Source organism: Schistocerca serialis, chromosome 4, assembly GCF_023864345.2.
Source record: "Schistocerca serialis cubense isolate TAMUIC-IGC-003099 chromosome 4, iqSchSeri2.2, whole genome shotgun sequence".
NCBI lineage: Eukaryota > Metazoa > Arthropoda > Insecta > Orthoptera > Acrididae > Schistocerca > Schistocerca serialis.
In genome coordinates this window covers 630,385,125-630,407,836 of record NC_064641.1, presented here as the reverse complement: position 1 = coordinate 630,407,836, position 22,712 = coordinate 630,385,125, and the positions used below count along the sequence as shown (strand labels likewise).

Genomic DNA, 22,712 nt, shown 5'->3' with positions numbered 1-22,712 from the left:
GCGCACGCCCCACACCATAACAGAGCCGCCATCAGCTTGAACAGTCCCCTGCTGACATGCAAGGTCCATGGATTCATGAGGTTGTCTCCATACCCGTACAAGTCCATCCGCTCGATACAATTTGAAACGAGACTCGTCTCACCAGGCAACATGTTTCCAGTCATCAACAGTCCAATGTTGGTATTGACGGGAGCAGGCGAGGCGTAAAGCTTTGTGTCGTGCAGTCATCAAGTGCACAGGAGTGGGCCTTCGGCTCCGGAACCCCATATTGGTGATGTTTCGTTGAATGGTTCGCACGCTGACACTTGTTGATGACCCAGCTTTGAAACCTGCAACAATATGCTGAAATGCTGACTTCTGTCACGTTGAATGATTCTCTTCAGCCGTCGTTGGTCCCATTCTTGCAGTGATGTTGGAGATTTCATGTTTTACCGGATTCCTGATATTCACGGTACACTCGTGAAATGGTCGACGGGAAAATCCGCACTTCCTAGCTACCGCGGAGATGCTGTGTCCCATCGTTCGTGTGCCGACTATAACACCACGTTCAAACTCACTTAAATCTTGATAACATACCATCGTAACAGCAGTAACCGATCTAACAAGTGCGCCTGATACTTACTGTCCTATATAGGCGTTGCCGACCGCAGCGCCTTATTCTCCCTGTTTTCGTATCTTTGTACTTGAATGTGCATGCCTATACCAGTTTCTTTGGCGCCTTTGTGTAGTTTTTCATATGAGGCACTTTACTGAAATGATTTTTTTCTCAGTACATAAGGTGGTTACCTTTTCCACTATATATTTCCACTTCCTTTAAGTTTCCCACCTCGGTTATTACCACGTCATTTGTCAGTGCAGAGTAGCTATTGGGGGGGGGGGGGGGGCTATGGGCTCTGAGCACTATGGGACTTAACATCTGAGGTCATCAGTTCCCTAGACTTAGAGCTATTTAAACCTAACTAACCTGCGACCGTAGCAGCAGCGCGGTTCCGGACTGAAGCGCCTAGAAACGCTGGGCCACAACGGCCGGCGCAGAGTAACTACCACAACCACTAGGAACAAAGAACTGTAAACTACAGGTGTGTATAGTGAAGACGCAGATCTTCGAAGATGATTGCTGTCCATTCCGATAGGCGCGGGACTGTCACGTTTTTACATAATTTGCGCAAGTATTATTCGCCAAAGTGTAGCGGGATGTCTGCGAGCTGCGGCGGTTAAATTTAATGGGTAATCAAATGAAAACCGAACACACGCCATAATACACAGCCCGCGAGGAAGTTGACCAGCTGCGTTTCGATACTGTCACTGCTGTGATAGGCTAACAGCACAGTGCCACGTCACAGATGCACGCAGTTGTCGAGCTATGACGTCGGCTGCTGGCGAACTAGTCTAGTGCATCCGTCCACTGGTCATACTGTCGTACTGCTAGCGCCCAAGACTCGACTACTCTTCACACAGCTGTGTAGCAGACGTGGTCTGCATTCCTCGCCCTCTCGCTACACAGATTCCGGCGATCACATGGAAACAAGCTCCTAGGGTGTGGAACTACAATCGGACGAAGGCTGCGTTTCAGCGATTTGGTTGGGAGACACTGCAGCATCCTCTGTATAGCACGGATCCTTCACCGCGTGATTTTTGCATCTCTATCGCTCTGAAGAAAGACGTGTTTGACCGTCGGTTGCAGTTGAACGGAGTGGATGCGGTTGTGGATTCGTCAGAGGTCGAAGGCGTTCTACGAAACAGGAATTGTCTCGTCTCCCAGTGCGATAAACGTCTTAACGCGTCTGGTGATCACTTTCGGATGGAACCATTCCGTGACCCCGTTGTGGCGGGTGTTCGGATTTCATTTGATTGCCCCTCATAGCGTAGGTCGACTTCCGTATCCAGGCGTATCCAGGTCGGTACTATGCGGACGTTGACATGAATGGGCAAATTAATACTAGTAGAGTATGTACCCTTAGCCACACACTGAACAGTGGCTTGAGGAATAGGAATGTTGGTTTAAATGGCAGGGAGATGGGAGCACTGGACACAAAAGAAAGTGAGATAATGTTTGGGTAGTGAGGCAACAGCTGGTCTAAAGTCGCTACAGGAGTACCATGGCACATATCCTGGGCGCAAGTGCTCATTGGAGACAAAGATGTGTTCAGGACTGCTTCAGGGGAGTGTAACACACACAAACGATCTGTCGAACAGGGTGAGCAGTAATCTGTGACTGTTCCTGATGACGCTGTAGTGCACAGGAAAGTGTCATCGTTGAGTGTCTGTAGCAGGACACTCGATGCCTTGGACATAATTTCTAACCAGCGAAAAAATGCTCCAAAAGAAAGGCGAATATGCTCCTTTTTTTTTTAAAAAAAAAAAAAAAAAGAAAAAAAAAAGACTGACTGAAAAGTGGGGTATCAGCTTCCTCACTCTACATTCTTCTTCAGCAGCTTTAAAATTTTTCCCAAAGATTCTGGCATGCGCACATATTCGCGCCCTCTTTAACACGCACCCTTCACACCCACAAGCTCCCGTCACTATAACCCGCTCATACCATCGATGTGAGTCGCTCATACCCACCCGCTTCCCCTCGCCCATTCTTATTAACTCATTCAGCCCAATTCATTGTCAATATCTCTTTATGTTTCCTGTCTCACAGCCACAGCCCTCTTTGTTCTGTTCTGCTACTACTGTCTACTCTGTCTCCCTCTAAATATCTCTTACTGCTACCATCTCATTCATGCCTTCCCACCGTTGCTGCTTTTCTCACAATCACTATTTCTTTCTTCCTCATTGTCCATGTCATAGGCTGTCTCTAATTATCACTGGTTCTTACCCACTTCCACTTTCTCCTACTCTTCATTCCTTCCATCTGGCACTGACCCCTTCACCCTTTTCCTAGCATTGTTCTCTCACAGTCAAATATTATATTCCTGTGCCACTGTGCCCCTCTCTTTCTTTCACACTGCCCTTGCCTTCTTCGCACTTTCTATAACATACCCACATCTACTATCTTCCACCTTCTTGCCACTGCCACTGTCTTCTTCTCTCCAAGCATAAAACAGCGCGAATACGTTCGTATGCCAAAATTTTTGGGAAAACCTCTAGAGGCGCTGAGAAAGGTAGAATGAGGCAGCTGGCGCCCCACTCTTCAATCAGCATATTTTTTAAACAGCAGTGTATTCGCCTTTATTGGGCTCCGATAGCAGCATTTCTGCGCTGGTTCCAGTATTTTCTCTGCTACAGCAGCGCATATCACTAACGTTAAAAGAACGGTGCAGATAAGTAAAATTTTTTTAAAATTTACTTATGTGAAATTGAAATAACACAATACTAATTTACCTCAGACCGGTTTTTTTGTGCACAAAAATTTTCCACGCGCTAAATAACATGGGGTTCTCAGAACCCATGTTGCGATCACGGAAACACTTTACAACATATTTCTCTGTGCTACGTCACTTTATAAACTACGTTTCCACCTCACATCGGACTTTATGTGTACAAGTAGGGCTCCTTTGAACCTCAGCATCTCGAAACGATAGAAGTATCAAGAACATTTCCAACGTTGTTCGAGATCGGGAGCTTAGGAACATATCGTCAAAATTTTAGCTATTTGCTGTGGATAGCCGTCTTGGAATCCGCGGCTCAGTTCTCGTAGCCAAAAACCATGTTTCTGATACAAGATCTAAAACTCATTTAATGAAAATTCATTTTAAATGATGGAAATCGGATTTTTTATCCGAAAACGTTATCACCTGTCATAAAATCATATCATCCTATTTGGGTCCCCATGCAAGTCAAGCGAACTACACGTACACCCAGTTTCTTTGCAGACTGCTTCTTTCACACCATATGAGACAGTCTTTAACTTTAAAATGTTTATATTTTGGCACGAATTCTGTTTTACAGCATTTGTCTTAATAGAATATGAACTCAGCCTTAACTTGCGTACAAAGATCCGCTTTATTTGACACTGCATTGCCATGGGACAATTTCCAAGTCACGACAGTCCTTAAATTTAAAACATTAATCATTTTAGCATGAATTCTGTTTTACAGCATTTGTCTTAATAGAATATGAACTCTACGTTAACTTACGTACCAAGGTCCGCTTTATTTGGCACTACATTGGCACGGAACAAATTCCAAGTTATAAGGAACACATTAGGAACTTTTCTATCCTTAAAAGTGCGAGAGACACAGATTTGACTTTAAACACACAGATTTTCGCAAGAGAGTGTGTATACCGCCGATAGTGGGCGAAATTCCATCTAAGACAAGTTCAGATAAACAATTTCTCTCTTTCGAAGTTAGCTCCGCTCGCATAGTACTACAACTGCCAAACTGAACTCTGTAGCCCCTATTCAACACACACTTTTATGAGTAACTATAATTCACTAGAAATAAGTTTTAAAACAATAATATTTTGATAAGACTTGGAGTTGGCTCTATCCAGTGTTGAAATTATTGACGTACGCCTTGTGAACGTAAGCCTCCGTTCTTCTTTAGAAAGTAGTTATTAATAAATGTTTCTATTCTAGATCTGCCTTATGCGTCATGCAGACAGTACAAATGACGCAATGTTGGCCAGTCATTTCTGGACAGGCTATGTGTGACGCAAGCAACTGGTTCCACTGTGTGAATTTGTAACGTTCCGCCAATACGCTGTGCGCTTTACCTTATACGTCAGTGAGTACCCACAGGGATCGTACTCCAGTGGACATTATGCTTCATAATATACACTACTGGCCATTAAAATTGCTACACCAAGAAGAAATGCAGATGATAAACGGGTATTCATTGGACAAATATATTATACTGGAACTAACGTGATTGCATTGTCACGCAATTTGGGTGCATAGATCCTGAGAAATCAGTACCCAGAACAACCACCTCTGGCCGTAATAACGGCCGTGATACGCCTGGGCATTGAGTCAAACAGAGCTTGGATGGCGTGTACAGGTACAGCTGCCCATGCAGCTTCAACACGATACCACAGTTCATCAAGAGCAGTGACTGGCGTATTGTGACGAGCCAGTTGCTCGGCCACCATTGACCAGGCGTTTTCAATTGCTGAGAGGTCTGGAGAATGTGCTTGCCAGGGCAGCAGTCGAACATTTTCTGTATCCAGAAAGGCCCGTACAGGACCTGCAAATTGCGGTCGTGCATTATCCTGCTGAAATGTAGGGTTTCTCAGCGAGCGAATGAAGGGTAGAGCCACGGGTCGTAACACATCTGAAATGTAATGTCCACTGTTCAAAGTGCCGTCAGTGCGAATAAGAGGTGACCGAGACGTGTAACCAATGGCACGCCATACCATCACGCCCTGTGAGACGGCAGTATGGCGATGACCAATACACGCTTCCAATGTGCGTTCACCACGATGTCGCCAAACACGGATGCCACCATCATGATGCTGTAAATAGAACCTGGATTCATCCGAAAAAACGACGTTTTGCCATTCGTGCACCCAGGTTCGTCGTTGAGTACACCATCGCAGGCGCTCCTGTCTGTGATGCAGCGTCAAGGGTATCCGCAGCCATGGTCTCCGAGCTGATAGTCCACTCTGCTGCAAACGTCGTCGAACTGTTCGTGCAGATGGTTGTTGTCTTGCAAACGTCCCCATCTGTTGACTCAGGGATCGAGACGTGGCTGCACGATCCGTTACAGCCATGCGGATAAGACGCCTGTCATCTCGACTGCTAGTGATACGAGGCTGTTGGGATCCAGCACGGCGTTCCGTATTACCCTCCTGAACCCACCGATTCCGCATTCTGGTAACAGTCATTGTATCTCGACCAACGCGAGCAGCAGTGTCGCGATACGACAAACCGCAATCGAGACAGGCTACAATCCGACCCTTATAAAAGTCGGAAACGTGGTGGTACGCATTTCTCCTCCTTACACGAGGCATCAAAACGACGTTTCTCCAGGCAACGCCGGTCAACTGCTGTTTTTGTATGAGAAATCGGTTGGAAACTTTCCTCATGTCAGCACGTTGTAGGTGTCGCCACTGGCGCCAACCTTGTGTGAATGCTCTGAAAAGATAATCATTTGCATATCACAGCATCTTCTTCCTGTCGGTTAAATTTCGCGTCTGTAGCACGTCATCTTCGTGGAGTAGCAATTTTAATGGCCAGTAGTGTATTAAACGTTGTCATCATAGACTACCCTGTTCTCTTGAATCAAGATGTAATAGGGAAACTGATCTGTAGGTGCCAGAACATTGCTTAAGAAGTGCCATATTTTGTTAGTCAACGACATAATACGAGGGTTGTCCAGGAAGTAAGTTCCGATCGGTCGCGAAATGGAAACCACTGGGAAAATCCGGTAAAGATTTGCACAAATATGTTGGGCAGTGTCTCTAGTATGCCCGTCGATCGTATCGCGTCGCTCTTTTCAGTTTTGAGTGAACAGCGAGCACGAAAAGATGCGTAGGGAATACCGTTTCCCGCCAAGTATGAGGGCATGGTTAGAGATTTCGCCTGTGTCAAGCAGCCCACATAACAGAACTGTCGAGAATTTCCTTCTTCATGCCAATTCTCGGCCTCACACTGCAAGGGCAATGAAGACGCCCCTGCAGCGTTTCCGATGAAAAGTGTTTGCTCAACCATAATATAGTCCGTAATTGGCTCCCCTGAGCCTCATATCCGCTTACAAGAGCCGCTGGCTATGAAGACAAAAATTTTCCACAGACAACGAGCTGCAGACCAGCGCAGATAACTGGCCGTAAGCACAGGCGGCTGCTTTCTATGACGAGGATATTGGAAAGTTGATGCAACACTATGGAAAAACTCGAAGTTGGAGCGGCGACTATGTAGAGAAGTAGATGGAAGGTGTACCTAACTGTTGCAAATAAAACGTTACTGGTTTTCACTGTGGTTTCCATTTCGCGACCGATCGAAACTTACGTTCTGGACAACCCTCGTACTTCTTCCTCACCATATATTGAAGCTAGTTTCAGAAAGTCCTAGCTCAAATCTTAGCATTATTATGGGAAACGTCACTTTTTAAATATTTTTTTCTTTTAAATACATTAACCTCTTCTAACTGCGATTCTACAGCTGCAAACAGATATCCGCTTTCTCTTTTTATTTTTAATCTAACTTGGAATTAACGAGTCGAAGATTATTGAATACTACTAAATTAAAACGCACAGAGCAAGTTCATTTCAGTAACATAGTGTTAAATTTATTTCAGTAAAATATACGGGACCTGGAGAACTGAGCTGTCAGTCAAATATACCTTCCTCGTATCATAAAAAATACCAAGCGCTTCCACCACTTGGCGACTAATCAAAAATACATAAAGAAACTTTCAAGCATAAGTTTTTGAATATTACTTTTCCCTTACGGTAAAGTTCACTCAATTAACACAGGGCGAGTTTAGAACTGAAAACGACATTTTATCTCTTTATTCACCATATATCGCACACTACTGCATGCGCACAGCTACTTCTAGTAATGTCTTAACAAAAAGTCTGTTCAACACGAGTTACGGCTTGGTACCACCCTCGGACAACAGACAAGGACGTCGTTGACAATATTAATAGTTGTTAACTCTTGCTCAGCTCACTAATTCTCGCCGTAATAATATGAGAGTTCTTTGTGTGAGGTGCTGCGCTTCATTTCATTTCCACACTTCTTAATCGTTGCTTACGCCGGCTACCTCACTTATTGAGTGACTATAACTTGACAGTGCTTCAAGACTCATGTGTCAACAAATATTTCTATAAATATATACAAAAATGGTTCAAACAGTCCTGAGCACTATGGGACTTCCCCCCATGAACCATGGACCTTGCCGTTGGTGAGGAGGCTTGCGTGCCTCAGCGATACAGATGGCCGTACTGTAGGTGCAACCACAACGGAGGGGTATCTGTTGAGAGGCCAGACAAACATGTGGTTCCTGAAGAGGGGCAGCAGCCTTTTCAGTAGTTGCAGGGGCAACAGTCTGGATGATTGACTGATCTGGCCTTGTAGCATTAACCAAAACGGCCTTGCTGTGCTGGTACTGCGAACGGCTGAAAGCAAGGGGAAACTACAGCCGTATTTTTTCCCCAGGACGTGCAGCTTTACTGTATGATTAAATGATGATGGCGTCCTCTTGGGTAAAATATTCCGGAGGTAAAATAGTCCCCCATTCGGATCTCCGGGCGGGGACTACTCAAGAGGACGTCGTTATCAGGAGAAAGAAAACTGGCGTTCTACGGATCGGAGCGTGGAATGTCAGATCCCTTAATCGGACAGGTAGGTTAGAAAATTTAAAAAGGGAAATGGATAGGTTAAAGTTAGATATAGTGGGAATTAGTGAAGTTCGGTGGCAGGAGGAACAAGACTTTTGGTCTGGTGATTACAGGGTTATAAATACAAAATCAAATAGGGGTAATGCAGGAGTAGGTTTAATAATGAATAAAAAAATAGGAGTGCGGGTTAGCTACTACAAACAGCATAGTGAACGCATTATTGTGGCCAAGATATACGTGAAGCCCATGCCTACTACAGTAGTACAAGTTTATATGCCAACTACCTCTGCAGATGATGAAGAAATTGATGAAATGTACGACGAGATAAAAGAAGTTATTCAGGTAGTGAAGGGAGACGAAAATTTAGTAGTCATGGGTGACTGGAATTCGTCAGTAGGAGAAGGGAGAGAAGGAAACATAGTAGGTGAATATGGATTGGGGGAAAGAAATGAAAGAGGAAGCCGCCTTGTAGAATTTTGCACAGAGCATAACTTAATCATAACTAACACTTGGTTCAAGAATCATAAAAGAAGGTTATATACCTGGAGGAATCCTGGAGATACCAAAAGGTATCAGATAGATTATATAATGGTAAGACAGAGATTTAGGAACCAGGTTTTAAATTGTAAGACATTTCCAGGGGCAGATGTGGATTCTGACCACAATTTATTGGTTATGAACTGCAGATTGAAACTGAAAAAACTGCAAAAAGGTGGGAATTTAAGGAGATGGGACCTGGATAAACTGAAAGAACCAGAGGTTGTAGAGAGTTTCAGGGAGAGCAAAAGGGAATAATTGCCAGGAATTGGGGAAAGAAATTCAGTAGAAGAAGAATGGGTAGCTCTGAGGGATGAAGTAGTGAAGGCAACAGAGTATCAAGTAGGTAAAAAGACGAGGGTTAGTAGAAATCCTTGGGTAACAGAAGAAATATTGAATTTAATTGATGAAAGGAGAAAATATAAAAATGCAGTAAATGAAGCAGGCAAAAAGGAATACAAACGTCTCAAAAATGAGATCGACAGGACGTGCAAAATGGCTAAGCAGGGATGGCTAGAGGACAAATGCAAGGATGTAGAGGCTTATCTCACTAGGGGTAAGATAGATACTGCCTACAGGAAAATTAAAGAGACCTTTGGAGATAAGAGAACGACTTGTATGAATATCAAGAGCTCAGATGGAAACCCAGTTCTAAGCAAAGAAGGGAAAGCAGAAAGGTGGAAGGAGTATATAGAGGGTCTATACAGGGGTGATGTTCTTGAGGACAGTATTATGGAAATGGAAGAGGATGTAGATGAAGATGAAATGGGAGATACGATACTGCGTGAAGAGTTTGACAGAGCACTGAAAGACCTGAGTCGAAACAAGGCCCCGGGAGTAGACAACATTCCATTAGAACTACTGATGGCCTTGGGAGAGCCAGTAATGACTAAACTCTACCATCTGGTGAGCAAGATGTATGAGACAGGCGAAATGCCCTCAGACTTCAAGAAGAATATAATAATTCCAATCCCAAAGAAAGCAGGTGTTGACAGATGTGAAAATGACCGAACTATCAGTTTAATAAGTCACAGCTGCAAAATACTAACGCGAATTCTTTACAGACGAATGGAAAAACTGGTAGAAGCGGACCTCGGGGAATATCAGTTTGGATTCCGTAGAAATGTTGGAACACGTGAGGCAATACTAACCTTACGACTTATCTTAGAAGAAAGATTAAGAAAAGGCAAACATACGTTTCTAGCATTTGTAGACTTAGAGAAAGCTTTTGACAATGTTAACTGGAATACTCTCGTTCAAATTCTGAAGGTGGCAGGGGTAAAATACAGGGAGCGAAAGGCTATTTACAATTTGTACAGAAACCAGATGGCAGTTATAAGAGTCGAGGGGCATGAAAGGGAAGCAGTGGTTGGGAAAGGAGTGAGACAGGGTTGTAGCCTCTCTCCGATGTTATTCAATCTGTATATTGAGCAAGCAGTAAAGGAAACAACAGAAAAATTCGGAGTAGGTATTAAAATTCATGGAGAAGAAGTAAAAACTTTGAGGTTCGCCGATGACATTGTAATTCTGTCAGAGACAGCAAAGGACTTGGAAGAGCTGTTGAACGGAATGGACAGTGTCTTGAAAGGAGGATATAAGATGAACATCAACAAAAGCAAAACGAGGATAATGGAATGTAGTCAAATTAAATCGGGTGATGCTGAGGGAATTAGATTAGGAAATCAGACACTTAAAGTAGTAAAGGAGTTTTGCTATTTAGGGAGTAAAATAACTGATGATGGTCGAAGTAGAGAGGATATAAAATGTAGACTGGCAATGGCAAGGAAATCGTTCCTGAAGAAGAGAAATTTGTTAACATCGAGTATAGATTTAAGTGTTAGGAAGTCGTTTCTGAAAGTATTTGTATGGAGTGTAGCCATGTATGGAAGTGAAACATGGACGATAACTAGTTTCGACAAGAAGAGGATAGAAGCTTTCGAAATGTGGTGCTACAGAAGAATGCTGAAGATAAGGTGGGTAGATCACGTAACTAATGAGGAGGTATTGAATAGGATTGGGGAGAAGAGAAGTTTGTGGCACAACTTGAGTAGAAGAAGGGATCGGTTGGTAGGACATGTTTTGAGGCATCAAGGAATCACAAATTTAGCATTGGAGGGCAGCGTGGAGGGTAAAAATCGTAGAGGGAGACCAAGAGATGAATACACTAAGCAGATTCAGAAGGATGTAGGTTTCAGTAAGTACTGGGAGATGAAGAAGCTTGCACAGGATAGAGTAGCATGGAGAGCTGCATCAAACCAGTCTCAGGACTGAAGACCACAACAACAACAACAACACTATGGGACTTAACTTCTGAGGTCATCAGTCCCCTAGAACTTAGAACTACTTAAACCTAACTAACCTAAGGACATTACACACATCCATGCCCGAGGCAGGATTCGAACCTGCGACCGTAGCGGTCGCGCGGTTCCAGACTGTAGCGCCTAGAACCGCTCTGCCACTCCGGCCGGCTAAATATATACAAAATCCAGCTGTAAGTGTAATCATAAATACCGTTTCTGTACTAGCGCTAGTACGATTACCACTTCGTGATATCCCCCTTACTTTGAATCGTGAGAGGCTACCGCCACTCCCGCGTCTCAAACCGTCTGGCTGAAGCTGCAGCCTTAATGATGTTGTTAAGAATAGGCCTCAAGAAGTTGAAGCGTGTCCTCACTCCACGAGACAAAACACAGATGATTTATATCTGACACGCAACATCGAAACACCATTTACTGATTAGTAGGCTTAACTGAGCGCCATCTCTTATCTTCATCTCCTTTATCCCTGTACTGACATGTGAAAATTACGAATCCAACAGACCTGATCGTGTACCATCGTGTGTCTCCATCCATTCCCCCCCCCCCCCTGCCCCCCCCCCCTCTCACCCTTATGCACATCTTGAGGAGCATCTCAGGAGTTATGCTTCAAAAGACCTCCTCAACACGTTTTCTGAACACGTTTGTGCAATTTGTCTTGTACCGACTTTGGGCCATAGAGGACTTGATATTGCCCACAATGAGCTGTCTGGTGTGGTAAAGTCTGGGTTTCATGGTGGCTGTTTCGTTGAGGCTGGAGATATTGCCGAGCCACGCCCAGTACAGTGACTTCGAAATTGTGCTTCAAGGCACTCACGTAACTAAACAGCCAAGAGCGTTGGAGCTCCATCCCGTTATAACCACACATGATCCATGATTCTCTTTCCTTCGTGCTGAAGTATTAAACACAGATGCAACCTGTCCAAATAAGAATTTCCATTCATATGCACTTAAAAAATGCGCTGAGCAGGTATCGTGATGAGATCCCTTCACATACCATAACATGAGGGAGGTTCTGTTCCAACTCTTGCACGGATTGGGCATTTTTCTTAGACCAGAAAACCACATTCCTCCTGTGTGAACTATCTTTGAGTTCCGGTATGTTTGACACTGCCTAAAACATAAACACGTTTCTTGCATTCAAGCACTCTTGCTCTACGAGTCGCGGCTTTGCCAAAGCGATCTCTAAACGCACAAAGTATTGTCTCTGCCATTATTTTGCCAGTTGTCTGCATTCATGCACTCACATCCATAGTACTATTCTCTCCTTAAGAGTGGAACTGTGTCCACTCAGACCAGCCAACACTTCACAACTGGGACAAAGCAAAGCTGAAAACGAAGCTTTTCGTCAGTTTCAAAGCAAGGGTTGTCAATAAAAGAACTACAGTATTTATTTCGGCGATTCTATAAAATCGAGAGGGGAATGGGACTTCTCCGACTCCCTGTAGATATGAGGTCTGGTTAAAATACATCCGAATTAGGAATATAACATTCTTTATTTTTTATGCTTCACAATTTTTACTTTATCCCATTCGAAATACTCCCCTATACGATCTTTACACCGATCCTCGGGAATTTTCCACTGCTCAAGTGAGTGGAGTTATCTTCTGGAAGCATGTTCAAGGTCTCAATCGCTTTTTCTTTCATAGCTTCAACTGTCTCAGATCTTGTCCCTTTCTGCCGGGTTTCACTTTTGGGAACAAAAAAACTAAACAAAAAACATAACACGGAGCAAGATCAGGTGAATAGGGTGGATTTTCCACCAAGAGATCCCATGCTTAGTCGGAAACGACTTGACCACCAGTGTTCTCTTGTGCATGTTCTTCGGCACCATTTTTGAACAAACTTTCCTCTGTTGAAAATGTGCATATAAAATATGCCAAAGTGTTTCTTTGTCGATTCTTACAATATCCACTGCCGCACAAATACTCAATGGATGGCCTCTCCGGATTAAATCTCCAGTTTTCCATTGTCTTCATCCATTGTTGATGTTGAAAATCGCCCTGGACTTGAGTCATCTCCAGTCTGTCCTCGTTTCTGTTATTGCCGCTTAAACTACATAAAAAATTGAGTCCGTGAAAGACATTCATCCTCGTGCACTTCTTTCAACAAAGAATGGGCCTCTGTTGTGGAATTTCCAAGTTTAACTAAAAGTTTCAGAATAATCCCTTTCTCCTTCAGAACACTTAACGCTTTCTCGACGGGCTGCGAATACACGATCTGATACAAATGAAGGCCACGGTCGGACTGAGGGGTAAATTCGTGAACGGGTAACGGAAATTGAGAGCGGAGATCTCACTCACATAACTCGGCAGTGTAGGGTTTGACCTTTATGCCCGCACTGTTTGACCGTTAAAAAACCAGTCTGGTTATTTTTTAAGCAAACTTCATTTGATAAAGATCTCTTTCATCATCAGAATTCTAGATGGATAACTCTTGAGTCGAAACCCACAGCTCCAGCGTGCCTCGGCCATCTCGGCTACGGCCAGGTAGGAACGTCCTCTACAAAACGCGGTTGGTATCACTGAAATCTGTACTACTACATAAATACAAGGCGTTTAACCTTGTTACCAAAAATCTGGATAAGTTTAGTTCATATTCCTACACGAGACTCTATTTAACATTCACACAGACATAGGCTACAAATTTTTGTAAATGTAAATGATGTTGGCAAATACCCCGAAAAATTCTTGACAGATTTACTTCAGATTTTTACTTAATGCTCTAATAGATGTTCTGATGGACACTGGCTACATTTTTAATATACACATACGATTTTTATACGATAGTCTACTAAACTTCGGACGGACATAGGCTACACACTTTTTAAATATAAGTGGTACGGATATACTTTAAATTTTTTTAATTTTTACATGATGCTCTAACAAACATTTGGACTCTTATAGGCTATGTATTTTGTAATATATAAATACATAAATTATATAAATATGAAACCGTTATAAGCAAAGATTTGGGAAAGTTCTTACCTGATTTATTTCAACTTTCACAGAATACTATAAAAAACAATAGAGGTTTTCCGTTAAAACCGACTGCGAGAGAAAAACTTTGAGCTGTGCTGTCCTCTGAAACTATGCGATTTCGTTTTCTTTCTCGCAGATATTCTTTCTCCTTGAGCTCAGCGCTTTAAACAAAAAACTTTGTAATCCTACCAGCTCGTATATAAAATCTATCCGACATATTGTCATTGGAGCTACTTTCATCACATAGTGTAGGCAAATTAGAATTTTGGTGGCCAATAAATACGCACAAGCTGGAAATAATTTTAATCGACGTTAGTAATCCCAAATAATAGTTAATTTTATAATTTAGGAGCTCTTTTTACGCAGAATTATATGCTCTACAACTTTAAAGAATGACCCTTGTCATTTGGATTTGTGGTTTTGAGTAGTGGTTTGCCGGCCGCCGTGGCCGAGAGGTTCTAGGCGCTTCAGTCTGGGACCGCGCTGCTGCTACGGTCGCGGGACTCGGGCAAGGATATGTGTGATGTCCTTTCCAGAATGTCCTTTGTTAGGTTTAAGTAGCTCTAAGTCTAGGGGACTGATGACCTCAGATGTTAAGTCCCATAGTGCTTAGAGCCATTTGAACCATTTTTTTCAGTAGTGGTTTTCGAGGTACAGACGTTGGAACACACACATAAGTCACTTTTCTGACGAGTTGTTAAAAACTGCCGATCTTTGACGGTCGATTGTTGTTAAACGGCTGAATTGACTTTAACTTCTAAGTAGATCACTCTACGCTAAATGTTTGGCCCCTTCCTTTTAGTGTATCGGTAATTTTCTGTAACGAAAAACTGAAAAAAATGAGACCCTGAAAAGCTTAGCAGAAGCCAGAAACTGTCGCAAACTCATTTAACTATTTTTTGGGACGCCTAGCGTCGAATAAAATTATTTATTGGCCGGCGCGGCCTTCATTCGGGCTAATTTTTCTGTGCTAACAGACCCATCAGCTGGAGAGGTCTGTCTCAAATCCTTTATATCAATGGTCCCAATCTATATAGCCATTCGTTTTGAGCAAGTTCAGTTCCCAATCAAGGTTTCGTTTGCAGTACCAATAAAGAAGGCTCAATGTCAGGGAGAGGGGGAATAGGAGGTGGACAGAGGGGAGGGAGGAGGAGGTGGACAGAGAAAGAGGGGAGGAAGTGATGGACAGAGAGGTTAGAGGAGCAGATGGACAAAGAGAAGGGGTACGAGGAGATGGATAGAGAGAGGGCTGAGAAGGAGATAAGGACGTACATGCGATTCCCATACACACAGGGCGACAATTATTGAAATATTTGAAAAAAACGTAAATTAGTTACAAACTATTGCATGTGCACTACTCATTTAACGTGTAAACGTCACTACAGATTTAGGTTATGACGTATTTGATATTACTACCATCATTAGCGATAATGTGGCGGAGACGAATAACGAAATTCTGCAAGATCCGTTGAAGTGTCGGAACATCGATGCTATCGATGACCTCCTGAATGGCTGTTTTCAGCTCAGCAATGGTTTTGGGGTTATTGCTGTACAGCACCACAAAAAGGTGTCGCACGTGTTCAGGTCTGGAGAATATGGCGGCCAATCGAGGCCCATGCCAGTGGGCTCTGGGTACCCCAGAGCCAGAATGTGGTCCCCAAAGTTCTTCTCCAGGTCATGAAACACTCTCCTGCGTCGAGGGGATCGAGCTCCGTCTCGCATTAACCAAATCTTGCCGAAATCAAGGTCACTTTGGATAATGGGGAGAAAACCATCTTCCAAAACCTTCACGCACCGTTCGGTAGTCACCATGCCATCAAGGAATATCGCACCAATTATTCCGTGACTGGACATTACAAACGCTCAGTCACCCATTGAGGGTGAAGAGACTGCAGATTCCCAGTCTCCCAAATACGTCAGTTTACTTATCGACGAACCTATTCAAATGAAAGTGGGCTTCGTCGCTAAACCATATTCACATCAAAGTCCTGTTCGTCAATTCTTTGGCAAAAGTGTTGGCAAAACGCAACCGCTGTTTCATGGCCCTGAGGCTTAATGGGTATGACTGATGGGTTTGAATTTTGTATGGGAAGAGAAGCAGGTCTTCAACAGCAATTTCTCGCAGTGTCTGCCGGTTGATTCCCACCTGTTGTGAAGCTCGTCTGATCCATTTCCTGGGGCTGACTGAAACACAGCACGTGTCTTCTCGAGGTTTTCAGGAGTTTTCACCCTTGCCAGCATTGTCATCACGACGATTACCCGTTCTCTCAAACTAGCGAATCAAATTCTTGATTGTTAGTACACTTGGACGGGTTGTGTTCAGCTTGAACTCGGTAGCAAACTTCCTTTGAGCCGCAGTTGGGCTGTTTTTGCTCGCATACTGGGCCTTCACAAGCGCTATACGCTCAGGCACGGTGTACCTGGCATTTTCACGTGCAAATAGCCGACAACAACAAGGCGAGTGCGCGTGCGCATACTCGTACCCATCATGCTCCACGGCCAACAGTGCAGTTTGAACGTCCTAAAGCAGGGCTTCACAACATACGTGCTCGCGGAGCAAGCTGTGAGCAGCAAGGCGCGAGCACGGAGCAGCGCGAGCACCCTACCACCAAAACCGGACCAGAGCGGAGATTGGGAAAAGTCACGTGGGGCACACAACAGCTGCCGCCAGTCAATGTAAATCCGCGGCCACCTGCAGGGATATCACTCACGAATTATTACTGCGATAAATAAAACAAGTAAAGGAGAATGTACTCATGCCACATGATTTTATTAGCTTAATGTATGCCTCTACATTCGCATTAATTTGTGAACTGTTACACAATAAAAGGTGTCACTGAAGTGTGGGATTCTCGGTTATCTTGTACTTTTTGCCCTTTACAATTGCGTCTATGTTCGGAGTAATTGTTCAAAAAAAAAAAAATGGCTCTGAGCACTATGGGACTTAACAGCTATGGTCATCAGTCCCCTAGAACTTAGAACTACTTAAACCTAACTAACCTAAGGACAGCACACAACACCCAGTCATCACAAGGCAGAGAAAATCCCTGACCCCTCTGGGAATCGAACCCGGGAACCCGGGCGTGGGAAGAGAGAACGCTACCGCACGACCACGAGCTGCGGACAGAGTAATTGTTCTTGTGCATTTTAGGCGCAGCGTGCAGTTTAAATTGCGATCAGACAATGCGTTTCTCAGGCGCGTCTTATTACATTTCATTGCAGAGAACAGTTGTTCACAAACATACGTGGAACCGAACATTGATATTATTGTAGCTGCCAGTTTGTAACGAGGAAATCTATCCTGAGGAAAGTGTCTGTAGAATTCCAAAATGTTTTTCTTGTTCTGAAATTTGTCTCTGTATTCTCTGTCACACTGCAGGTCAATAATTTCTTGCTGCAGCTCAGGACGAATCTCTTAAATATTCGCTGAATATGGAGAGAACAGATCAAAATCACTGTCTAGTGCTGTCAGATCTTGGAAGCGCTGATCAACTATACTATGTGAATAACGTTCACAGTCTTTGTGAACATCTTGCATGGATCATAATTTAGGAAAATGAGCTAGGTTTCCTGTTTCTAGCTGACTCACCCAAAGTGTCAATTTCATTTTAAAAGCTCGTATTCGATCTATGAAATGAGTAATTAGCAGATCTTTACCTTGTAGTAAAATGTTCAAAGCATTCAGATGGCTAGTTAAATCTGCTAAGAACGCGAGATCACATTCAAACGTGCGCGCACATTTCCCCTCCCTCCCCTCCCACCCTACTCCGCGACCTTGCACCTGCTCGCGAGCACGTGCCTGAGCAGACGCGAGTACTCGCGCTCAAAACCGGCCAGTTGTTAAGCCCTGTCCTAAAGCAAACCGTTCAGAAGTTATGACGCTATTATTGCATACAGTTCAATAATTGTCGCCCAGTATTCGGCAACTATAGACCTATATCTCTAACGTCGATCAGTTGTAGAATTTTGGAACACGTATTGTGTTCGAGTATAATGACTTTTCTGGAGACTAGAAATCTACTCTGTAGGAATCAGCATGGGTTTCGAAAAAGACGGTCATGTGAAACCCAGCTCGCGCTACTCGTCCACGAGACTCAGAGGGCCATAGACACGGGTTCACAGGTAGATGCCGTGTTTCTTGACTTCCGCAAGGCGTTCGATACAGTTCCCCACAGTCGTTTAATGAACAAAGTAAGAGCATATGGACTATCAGACCAATTGTGTGATTGGATTGAGGAGTTCCTAGATAACAGGACGCAGCATGTCATTCTCAATGGAGAGAAGTCTTCTGAAGTAAGAGTGATTTCAGCTGTGCCGCAGGGGAGTGTCATAGGACCGTTGCTATTCACAATATACATAAATGACCTTGTGGATGACATCGGAAGTTCACTGAGGCTTTTTGCAGATGATGCTGTGGTGTATCGAGAGGTTGTAACAATGGAAAATTGTACTGAAATGCAGGAGGATCTGCAGCGAATTGACGCATGGTGCAGGGAATGGCAATTGAATCTCAATGTAGACAAGTGTAATGTGCTGCGAATACACAGAAAGATAGATCCTTTATCATTTAGCTACAAAATAGCAGGTCAGCAACTGGAAGCAGTTAATACCATAAATTATGTGGGAGTACGCACTAGGAGTGATTTAAAATGCAATGATCATATAATGTTGATCGTCGGTAAAGCAGATGCCAGACTGAGATTCATTGGAAGAATCCTAAGGAAATGCAATCCGAAAACAAAGGAAGTAGGTTACAGTACGCTTGTTCGCCCACTGCTTGAATACTGCTCAGCAGTGTGGGATCCGTACCAGATAGGGTTGATAGAAGATATAGAGAAGATCCAACGGAGAGCAGCGCGCTTCGTTACAGGATCATTTAGTAATCGCGAAAGCGTTACGGAGATGATAGATAAACTCCAGTGGAAGACTTTGCAAGAGAGGCGCTCAGTAGCTCAGTACGGGCTTCTGTCAAAGTTTCGAGAACATACCTTCACCGAGCAGTCAAGCAGTATATTGCTCCCTCCTACGTATATCTCGCGAAGAGACCATGAGGATAAAATCAGAGAGATTAGAGCCCACACAGAGGCATACCGACAATCCTTCTTTCCACGAACAATACGAGACCGGAATAGAAGGGAGAACCGATAGAGGTACTCAAGGTACCCTCCGCCACACACCGTCAGGTGGCTTGCGGAGTATGGATGTAGATGTAGATGTAGATGAACTGCGGGCTTCGCTAGTGTTTGCGCCGTATAAAGGCGGCCGGTGGTGTGCGGCAGGTACTCGGTGTACATCCGCGCGCTGCCCTCGCTGTCCACGGACCTGGCGTCGTTCCTGGTGCCGTTCTCTGCGCGGCTGTGGCTGGCCATCGCCGCCACCGTCGTCTGCTCCTCCCTCATGCTGGCCCTCAACTGCCGCCTCAGGCACCACCACTGCCGCTGCTCCCTCACGGACGCCTTCATCGACGTCTACGGCATCATCTGCGCACAAGGTAAGACGGCCGCCCTTCAAGTTTCCTAATATTTAACCGTGACGGTATCACTACGTTGTAGGAGAAAATTACAGCCAAGGATTACCTAACAGTTTTTTTTTTTGTTTCAAAAATGAACATGAGTAATCAGAAACGCAAGAACCTTCTTTTTTTATGAGGTTGCCAGTTTCGGTCTGTTTTAGATCTTCTTCAGACCTACCACTGAAATATGTACACACAATAGAATTACAGGGATGTAGATGTATTACGGCAGTCGTCTTCCTTGCATGCCAATAGTTGGTAACAACTAATCGCTGTCGCAACTTTGAAATCTGCTCCTGTGAAATCTGCACGTCGTCATCTTCACGCCGCTTCGATGATAAATAACGGCGTCGGTCAAGCAGTATTTTCACTAGCACTACTGCTGCATTTCTACATGTCGACTTGCATGCCAGCACTTATCTAGTCGATGTTGCAGCCCTCAGATCCTCTTCTGCTGGATGGCGCATATCGATATGACCACGGCGTCTCCAAGGAACCATTAGCTTCGCTTAACCGCTATCTTTGCTGCCATACAATTTACCAGTTGCGATAAATCCCCACAGATGGCTAACGAGGTTTTCACAACAGAGTATGATAGGTTATCATTTATACATACATAGTCAATCTGTGATATTTAATGGAGTATGCGTACCCTGTCTGTGGATACACGGCAAAGCAGCACCTGGACAAACTCCAGAGGCTGCAGAAGCGCGCCCTCAGGAGGGCACTCCACCTACCCACGGGATTCCCCACGGACGATCTGCACGCTGCTGTCGAAATCCCACTCCTCAAAGAAAGATTCCAGGATCTGGCAAGGGCCTTCTATGAGAGCTCTTCCAGATCTGGAAATAACCTTATCCAATCCCTAGGTCGGTATGACATGTCCCGTGACAAGCACAAATGCACCATGACCATCTTCAATGACTAAGTCAAAGAGAAAAATCCCAAAAATCCCCAAATCCTAACACCAATCCTTAATCCTTAAAACACCCAACATCTCGTCAACCTCAGGCAAGTACTAGACACTACCAGAACACCAACACAACACACAGACAGCCAAAACAGTCAAAGACAATCACACACTCACAACACGCACTGTGGAGTAAAAGCCAACAGGCTACAAACTCCTCAATATACTTCCCCAAGGAGGGGAAAGTTAAATGGTGAGAGAGGCTGCTTAGCAAATAGCGTTTGCAGAGTCGTAGAGCCTGCTCCTTCACCACCACCGTCTACCATCATGGTATAATTTCGTCTTTTATTACTTGTTATGTACGAGGTGCATTCAAGTTCTAAGGCCTCCGATTTTTTTTCTCCAGACTGGAAAGAGATAGAAACATGCGCAATATTTTAAAATCAGGCCGCGTTCATTGTCAATACGTCCCAGAGATGGCAGCACCGTATGGCAGATGGAATTTTACCGCCAGCGGCGAGAATAAGAACTGTTTTAAATACTTAAAATGGCGGCGTTTTCCTTACTTGAACAGCGTGCAATCATTCGTTTTCTGAATTTGCGTGGTGTGAAACCAATTGAAATTCATCGACAGTTGAAGGAGACATGTGGTGATGGAGTTATGGATGTGTTGAAAGTGCGTTCATGGGTGCGACAGTTTAATGGAGGCAGAACATCGTGTGACAACAAACCGAAACAACCTCGGGCTCGCACAAGCTGGTCTGACGACATGATCGAGAAAGTGGAGAGAATGACTGTTGAACAGATCGCCTCCAGAGTTGGCATTTCTGTGGGTTCTGTGCACACAATCCTGCATGACGACCTGAAAATGCGAAAAGTGTCATCCAGGTGGGTGCCACGAATGCTGACGGACGACCACATGGCTGCCCGTGTGGCATGTTGCCAAGCAAAGTTGACGCGCAACGACAGCATGAATGGGACTTTCTTTTTGTTGGTTGTGACAATGGATGAGACGTGGATGTCATTTTTCAATCCCGAAACAAAGCGCTAGTCAGCTAAATGGAAGCACACAGATTCACTGCCACCAAAAAAATTTCGGGTAACCGCCAGTGCTGAAAAAATGATGGTGCCCATGTTCTGGGACAGCGAGGGCGTAATCCTTAACCATTGCGTTCCAAAGGGCACTACGGTAACAGGTGCATCCTACGAAAATGTTTTGAAGAACAAATTCCTTCCTGTACTGCAACAAAAACGTCTGGGAAGGGCTGCGCATGTGCTGTTTCACCAAGACAACACACTCGCACATCGAGCTAACGTTACGCAACAGTTTCTTCGTGATAACAACTTTGAAGTGATTCCTCATGCTCCCTACTCACCTGACCTGACTCCTAGTGACTTTTGGCTGTTTACAACCATGAAAGACACTCTCCGTGGCCGCACATTCACCAGCTGTGCTGCTATTGCCTCAGCGATTTTCCAGTGGTCAAAACAGACTCCTAAAGAAGCCTTCGCCGCTGCCATGGAATCATGGCGTCAGCGTTGTGAAAAATGTGTACGTCTGCAGGGCGATTACGTCGAGAAGTAACGCCAGTTTCATCGATATCGGGTGAGTAGTTAATTAGAAAAAAAATCGGATTCCTTAGAACTTGAATGCACCTCGTAAAATGTATTTTCTCTGTTATTACATCCTTCTAATGTACATACTTCAGTGGCACGTCTGAAGATGGTCTAAAACAAACCAAAACCAATATCATCATTAAAGAAAGAAAATTCTTGCGGTTGTGACTGTTCATGTTCAAGTAAAATAAACCACTGTTCTTAAAGAGAAATATTCTCAATAATTACTTCTTTTCCAGTCTAAAAAAATATATTTTGTACAGAAGAAATGACACCCTAGACTATCACTGCCAGTTGTAGGGCTGTGCGGCGGGCGATGGTGAGGCTGGCGTCTCACCGCTGTTCGGGGCATCTCCACACACGTCTTCGACCTGGACTCTCATTGATTGGAGTAGAATTTTCTTCAGTGATGAGTCCCGTTTCGAACTGAACGCCGATGACCAGCAAAGACGTGTCTGGAGACTCCTCAGACGGCAGTGGGATATCAACTTGACTATCGCCCGCCATTCGGCCCGACAACATGGAGTGATGATCTAGGGTGCCATTTCGTTTCACAGCAAGACCCCTTCAGTTGTCATTCCCGACGCCCTTGCAGCACCCTTACCTCTTAC

General features: G+C 44.3%; 1 protein-coding gene across 1 annotated transcript in view; it reads left to right on the top strand.

The window, feature by feature from the left end:
- Window positions 1–22,712, top strand: part of LOC126474649 (glutamate receptor ionotropic, delta-1-like) — a 164,013-nt gene that overhangs the window by 69,470 nt on the left and 71,831 nt on the right. The window contains exon 5 of the mRNA XM_050102127.1: window positions 19,342–19,553. Coding sequence (XP_049958084.1) covers window positions 19,342–19,553 — 212 coding nt within the window. The remainder of the gene's footprint in view (window positions 1–19,341; window positions 19,554–22,712) is intronic.